Source organism: Helianthus annuus, chromosome 2 (genome assembly GCF_002127325.2).
Source record: "Helianthus annuus cultivar XRQ/B chromosome 2, HanXRQr2.0-SUNRISE, whole genome shotgun sequence".
Lineage (NCBI taxonomy): Eukaryota > Viridiplantae > Streptophyta > Magnoliopsida > Asterales > Asteraceae > Helianthus > Helianthus annuus.
In genome coordinates, this window is record NC_035434.2 from 90,266,411 (window position 1) to 90,274,064 (window position 7,654).

At 34.0% G+C, this 7,654-nt stretch overlaps 2 protein-coding genes across 3 annotated transcripts; one reads left to right on the plus strand and one right to left on the minus strand.

The window, feature by feature from the left end:
- Window positions 1-201: 201 nt before the first annotated feature.
- On the minus strand, window positions 202-6,492 carry LOC110919676 (cytochrome P450 81Q32). Its single transcript, XM_022163941.2, has 2 exons — window positions 5,613-6,492; window positions 202-953 (listed from the first exon to the last, which is right to left on the minus strand). Exons 1-2 carry the CDS (start codon window positions 6,486-6,488, stop codon window positions 345-347), a joined length of 1,485 nt encoding a protein of 494 aa, XP_022019633.1. The 5' UTR covers window positions 6,489-6,492; the 3' UTR covers window positions 202-344.
- On the plus strand, window positions 4,306-5,227 carry LOC110919682 (probable inactive receptor kinase At2g26730). Of its 2 annotated transcripts, none has more exons than XM_035983916.1 (2): window positions 4,306-4,918; window positions 4,998-5,227. In XM_035983916.1, the coding sequence occupies exons 1-2, from the start codon at window positions 4,612-4,614 to the stop codon at window positions 5,051-5,053; spliced, it is 363 nt and encodes a 120-aa protein (XP_035839809.1). In that variant the 5' UTR covers window positions 4,306-4,611; the 3' UTR covers window positions 5,054-5,227. The 2 variants fall into 2 exon arrangements, with proteins under 2 accessions (XP_035839809.1, XP_022019638.1); XM_022163946.2 differs by having other exon boundaries at window positions 5,010-5,226.
- Window positions 6,493-7,654: the final 1,162 nt, after the last annotated feature.

The window sequence follows — 7,654 nt, forward strand, 5'->3', positions numbered from 1 at the left end:
TGTGCTATGCACGCCTTAAATTTTGTGTGGCCGGCTTATGGTACAAGCTCTTATGACGTTTTGTATGGCTTCTCTTACATTGTCTTTTGGCTAATTACCTTTTATCCATGCATAAACATTTTTCCCGAACGCACCACAAAATGAAGGACACTAACTGTTGGTCATGCCGTGCATCGCACGGGCCTACCCTCTAGTTTGTAATGAAAATTAAACTAAAGTATTTTGCTCAAATAAATTCAACTTTAAACATGTTCACAAACCAAATACATAAAAACATAATGGACTGCATGAGGTAATGACCATAGAACATTTGGACTGAAATTTTCATAGAGTAAACCCAAACCCTAAAGTATATGTGTGATCATGTTTGAACGAGGTTTGCAAGCAGCTTGTAACGCCTTCAACTTTGCCATAGACAGACCATAATAAGCTGTCATGCCAACCTCTTCAGCACCTATCCTCTCCCAGTCGAATACTTGAATCAATGTTCCCAACGCCAACCCAATGATACGATACCCTAAATTAGTTCCAGGGCATCCACGTCTACCTACACTAAACGCAAGCATTTTATATTTATCCTCAACTATCCTATCAAATCTTTCAGGCATAAACTTATTTGGTTCATCCCACAAGACAGGATCCCTTTGAATGGCCCATGCATTAACCATCAACATTGTTCCGGGAGGCACTGAGTAGCCACCAAGTGTAACATCTTCAGAAGCTTCGCGTGGAAATAGTAAGGGAAGAGTTGGGTACAAACGTAGACTTTCATTTATGACGTTTTGAAGATAACTTAGTTTACCCAAATCGCTTTCTTGCAATAAACGGTCAAAACTAACATGAGTGTTGATCTCGTTCTTTATTGTTTCCATAGCATTCGGATTGTTTAACAACAACGACATAGACCATTCGAGTGTTAAATATGGTGTTTCTGTACCGGCAATTAGCATTATCTGCATGTTTTGAGTCATGAAGGTGGTTAACTTCTTTTCTAATTATTCCTTGATATATAAACTTGATGGTTTTTTCCTAAACTAAAAAATTATGATGAAAAGTTGAAAACCCAATAATTTTACTTCTGTCCCATTTGAACGGAAAAGGTAAATACAAACTAAATTTAAAAAAAAATGCAATATGAAAGTAAGAGATAGAATAATCGATATAACTTTTTCATAAAATATGAGATAAGGGTAAACTAAATAAAAAAGTGTCAATTTGGTAAATAATAATATTAAGTATGAAAAAGTAGGAAATTACAAATGTAGACATCTTCAATGAATGACATGTGTTCAAAATCAGGTTTCTTTTATTATATAGTATAGATATAGATTATTAGTATACAATATTTAAACATGAGTTTTCCCTCCAATGATTTCATCTCTAATTCGAAAATCACTCTTAATAAATTTTAAATTTTTATCATGTGTGTAAATTAAAGAAACTACACATGTATAATTTTTTTATCATTAAAAACATGAAAATTTAAACGTGTATAACAGTAATTTTTTAATTTCTTTTTGTGAACTTGAATTTTATACTAAGTTCTTACGATGGGTTCTGATACTAACCTTACCTTATATTTATAGAAAAAAATTACATCGTTGGTACTTGTGATTACAAAAATAGACCATCTAGTTTTTAAAAGGCGTTTAAGTCATTTTAATAAGATTAGCAAAAAAACATTTAACAATGGTTAACGTTATTACTCAACATTGTGATAAATTAAAACGTTAATACCTGATTTTGCAACAAAAAACTACTAGTACCCAATATTAAAAATTGGCAGAAACCACAAGGACTAAGAATGTATTTTCTCTCTCTCTCTCTCTGTCTCTCTCTCTCTCTCTCTCTCTATATATATATATATATATATATATATATATATAGAATTAGGTTCAAGAGTGAACACTTGTGTATTTGCGAACTGAGCGAACTAATCCTAACCATACACGTGTGTAAATTAATGACCATGATTTGTTCATTCGGTTCGCAAATACACTATTATTCATTCTAGAACCTCACTCTCTCTCTCTCTCTCTCTCTCTCTCTATATATATATATATATATATATATATATATATATGGTAGGATTCATGCGAGAACCACCTTTATTGCGAAAATCACGAGAACCAATGCGAACACAACAAAATAAACACACTACACCACCACCCAAAACGTAAAAAAAACCTAACCCCCACCCTCCCCCCCCCCACCCTAATAAAAAAAACTAACCCCCCCCCCCCCACACCCAAGCTAAATGCTAAAAACAAAATCATAAATCTAAACCACCCAAAAACCTAAAAAAACCAAACCCCCACCCCCAAAAACCTACCCCCTATACATGCTAAATGCTAAAAACTAAAACATAAAACTAAACCCTCCAAAAAACTAAAAAAATCTAAAAAACACACAATTTTTTTTAATAATTTTATTAAAAAATCTCTAATTTTCATCATACTAAAATAATTATAACGAAAAGTAGCGAATTTTTACAAAAATATTTAAAAAATATTTTTTGTGTGTTTTTTAGATTTTTTAGGTATTTTTGGTTGTGTTCACATTGATTCTCGTGGTTCTCGTAATAAAGGGTGGTTCCTTACGGATCCTTCTCCTATATATATATATATATATATATATATATATATATATAAGGGCAAAATCTAGAGAAAACGCCTAAATGTGAGAAAACGCTGAGAACAGTGTTGACATCTGGCGTTGATGCTAACTTACACTAAGGGTAATATTGTCAAAAAACTCATCCGCATGCCACTTACATGACAAAGAACATACAAATGCAAGTCACATGCATATTCCACCATTTTTTTAAAACTCTCGTAACTTTTCTATACGTGATTATTTTTTTAAAAAAAAATTACACCAAAAAATCTAGTCTTTTGTTATCTTTCCAACGAGTATACTATTGCTATACTTTTAAATTAAAAAACTTACATAAACTGTGTGTTCAATAAAAACACCATAAAAACACCAAGTTCAGAAAAACGCCATAGAACACCAAGTTTAGAAAAACGCCATGAAAATACCCAGTTGAAAACGCCATAAAACATTCAGTTTAGAAAAACACCATGAAAAATTCAGTTAAAAACGTCATAAAAACACCTAGTTCAGAAAAACGCCATAGAACACCAAGTTTAGAAAAACGCCATGAAAATACCCAATTGAAAACGCCATAAAACATTCAGTTTAGAAAAAACACCATGAAAAATTCAGTTAAAAACGTCATAAAACACCCAGTTCAGAAAAACACAATGAAAAACTTAGTTGAAAACGCCATAAAAACACCCAGTTTAGAAAAACGGCATAAAAAATCTAGTTCAAAACGCCATAAAACACCCAGTTTAGAAAAACGCCATAAAACAGATAGTTCAGAAAAACACCAAAAAACTAGGTGAAAACGCCATAAAAAACAAAGTTGAAACGCCATAAAAAAACTCAGTTCATTTTTTTGAAAAGTATATCAATAGTAAACTCGTTAAAAAGATAAAAAAAACGCTGAATTTTATGGTGTATTTTTTTTAGAAATATAATCATGTATAAAAAAGTTATTGGCGTTTAAATATGATGGGGAAAATGGCATGTGATTAGCATGTGCGCCCTTGTTTGGATCTTTCAATTTTACCCCTCCTGGTGGTTCCAAGATTCTCATTATTTACAAAAATGTCACTGCATCATCTTAGCCACAAAAACACAAAGATCTTGTGGCTGAAAATCGTTCTCACCATTTTCACATTTTAAATCGTTTTATCCTGATCCCACTTATATAAATATATATGGTAAGTTCATTTGAGAACCACCCTTATTGTGAGAACCACGAGAACTAATGTGAAAACAACAAAATAAACCGACCCCACCACCACCTAAAAACCTAAAGACCCCCACCCATTCACAACCCAAAAACCTAAAGATAAATTAAAGGCTACACCATCCCCTGATCCACCATCGTTTGCATAGATTAAACGGTGAAAACCATGGTCCTCCTCCCCATTTTCAAGAAATCTTTTCCTTTTCCTTTACATAAAGATAAATTAAAATAAAGAGTGAATTGCAAGAATTGTCCTTTATCTTTATACCTATTTGCAGGCGCTGTCCTTTATGTTTAAAATTGACGAGTTTTGTCCTTTATGTTTTCAAATCATACACGTTCTGTCCTTTAGCACTAACCCAGTTAGATTTTTCTGTCAAATCTGGTCATGTGCAATGCACATGAGGGTAAAATTGTCTTTTCACCCTATTTTTTTTAAAATACATAAAAAAGAAAAAAAATATTATATATCAAAACCCTTTTACCCCATCTCTCCTGTTACCCCACTCCCTACCACTTTCTCCCTTTAATTTGTTGCTGAAACCATCATCAAATCAACCAATTCATCTCCTTTTAATTTGTTGTTGAGACCAGAAAAGTATAGGGATGAGACCAGAAAAGTATAGGGATGACTTTTCCGGTCAGATTCCGTTTTCCATTAACAATTTGAAACGGTTAAGTGAACTTAGGTTAGAGAACAACAATTTTTCCGGTCAGCTTCCGAGTATAAACCTAGCGAGTTTATCCGATTTAAACGTCAGCAGAAGCCAAAAGGTGAGAGAAACAAGCTAATGTTCTTCGACGGAAGAATATACAGCTTCGATTTGGAGGATTTGTTGCGAGCATCGGTGGAGGTGTTAGGTAAGGGTAGCGTAGGGACGTCGTACAAGGCGGTGCTGGAAGAAGGTACGACGGTGGTGGTGAAGCGGGTGAAAGATGTGGTGGTTACGGAGAAGGAGTTTGAGGCACAAATGGAGATTTTGGGGAAGATGAAGAACGGAAATGTGGTTCCGTTGAGAGCTTTTTATTATTCAAAGGATGAGAAATTGCTTGTTTCTGATTTCATGCCTGCTGGTAGCTTATATGCTCTTCTTCATGGTAATAATAACAATAATTTCTTCATCCTTTTTACATTATTGTCATCTACATTTTCTAGGGTTAGAAACTTTAGATTTAGAATATGTTGCAGGGTACAAGTGTTACTGCATTGTGTACAAGTTGAATACCTTTTAGCAACTTTTCACTTGGATTAATGTACAACCGTGAATGCCTATTGCCTGTCAATATGCTGCTATGAGATGAATTAGTTGATTTGATGATGGTTGCAACAACAAATTAAAAGGAGAAAGTGACAGGGAGTGGGGTAACAGTGGAGATGAAGGATTGTCTATATAATATTTTTTTTCTATTTTTTAAAGAATAGGGTGAAAAGACAATTTTACCCTCATGTGCATTGCACATGATCAAATTTGACAGAAAAATCTAACTGGGTTAGGGCTAAAGGACAAAACGTGTATGATTTGAAAACATAAAGGACAAAACTCGTCAATTTTAAACATAAAGGACAACGCCTGCAAATGAGTATAAAGATAAAGGACAATCCTTGCAATTCACTCTAAAATAAATAAAGGGATATGGTTTGGGTCATGAACACACCCTTAGAGTACTAGTTTCGAATGATAGATTAGAGGTAGGTGACATGACACTGAACTAGAGGGTCATGGTGGTCAATTACCATACCCTATAGTCTTACCTTAAAACAATACAGAAGTAGAAAGAAATATATTCTTACCAGAATAAGGCCTTTTATGATTTGATCAGTATAGAGGTCAGGTTGTTCTTGCTGCAAAAGGAGCAATTTATCCACCATAATCCCCGAGTCACAGCTCCCTAAACTACGACGTTCTTCTATAACCCCTTCAAGAAACTTATCGACTTTCTTCATTAAAGCAATCATCTTTTTCTCAAGACCACCTACACCGAGCCACCCTAAAACCGGCAGAAAATCTCCAATATTTTGCGTATGTAATAGCTTGAACAACTCCCCCATGATGTTTTGAAACTCTAACGCATGCTTTTTATCTCCGACATGATCTCCATGGTACCTCTTCCCCATAAGCGCCATGGTAGTTATGTTATTCAAAAGATCTCTAAACCAACACTTAAGATCTACTACTTGATCATGTGAAGATTGCTTAATAAGTTTTCTACACATGAGTTTGACTTCATGTTCACGCAAATGGGTAGTGGCATCGAGGCGGGCGGTGGATAAAAGCTCAGACGCAGCCACCCGACGTAGAGCACGCCAAAGGTCACCATACGGGGCAGCACCCATGGTCGTGTAATTGTAGTTGATGTGTTTTACAGAAGGCATTAATGGGCGATTGGCAAAGACGATGTCGTTTGTTTTGGTAAAGCATTCTTCCACCGCAGAGGGAGAGGTGACAACGACTACCGGTCGGATACCAAACCGGAGCAGCATCACCGGACCAAACTTGTGAGAGAGGTTAAGTAGGGTTTCATGGAGGGGTTGTTTAAGCAGGTGGAGGTGCCCAACAATGGGAAGCGACAGAGGGCCTGGGGGTAGGTTTGATTTGCTTCTTTTTTTGAAAATGATTAGAGCAAGTGTGAATATTATTAAGGAAATGAATGCGTTTCTTTCCACCATTTTGTTCAAACAATTCAAATGCAAATGTCGTGGATATGATATGTTGGTTTATATTTATAGGAGACTTCCTTATTATTCTCTCCTTTCTCATCCATTAGTTTAATGTCATGATTTTCATTGCCGAATTTAAAAGAAATATATATATCGGAGATCACGCAAATATCTTTTTTAGTGTCATGATTTTCATTGCCGAATTTAAAAGAAATATATATATATATCTTAACATTCACTTAACATTCACGGAGATCACGCAAATATCTTTTCGTTTATGTTTGCCATTTCAGATTTTTAATAGTTATTGCACCCTAATAATTAATCCAATTTTTCATGGTAATGAAAATGACAGCCAAATTGTCTTCTTTCCTGGTCAACAAGACCAGTCTCCATTTGTATTCCAAACTCAAAGATCAATAAAACTCTTTTTGTACACATGGGCCGTAGACTTCAATTTATTGGACAATCTGCCGCTCATGTATACCTTTATTATTTTATTTTTCTTCCTGCAATTTAGTGGGCAGTATTTATGGTCATATTGAAGATAGAAAATCAAATAATCGGTTGCTCTATTGTCTGGCTTGTTATCAATTGGAACTAGGCATCTAAATGAACCGAACGAACACGAGTATAGGCATGTTCGTGTTTGTTCATTTAACTTTAACCGAACACGAATACGAACACGAACACGAACACGAACATACAATTGAACATATTCTTTTGTTCGTGTTCGTTCATTAAGAAATCGGGCATGTTCATGTTCGTTTAAAGCCTAAACGAAAAGTCCACGAACATAAACGAACATAAACAAAAAAATTAACTTGACATATTTGAAATAAACATAAACAAACATAAATTAACATGATTGAACAAACATAAATGAACACAAATCAACGTAATTGAACAAGTGTAAACAAACAGAATTTAACATTAGTGAGCACAAACAAACAAGTCTATTCCATCCAAAAATACATCTTAATTAGGGTTCACATATACTAAAAGTAAGTAGTGTTTTTTTATATAAATATTAAGTAAGTGATTAGTTACAATGTAAGAAAAAATTTAAAATTTCATTTTTTCATTACTATAAAACTCAATTACTAATTAGTTATATTTACATAAGGAGTTAGAAAACCTAATATTTATATAAATATAACTATTTATGTAACTAC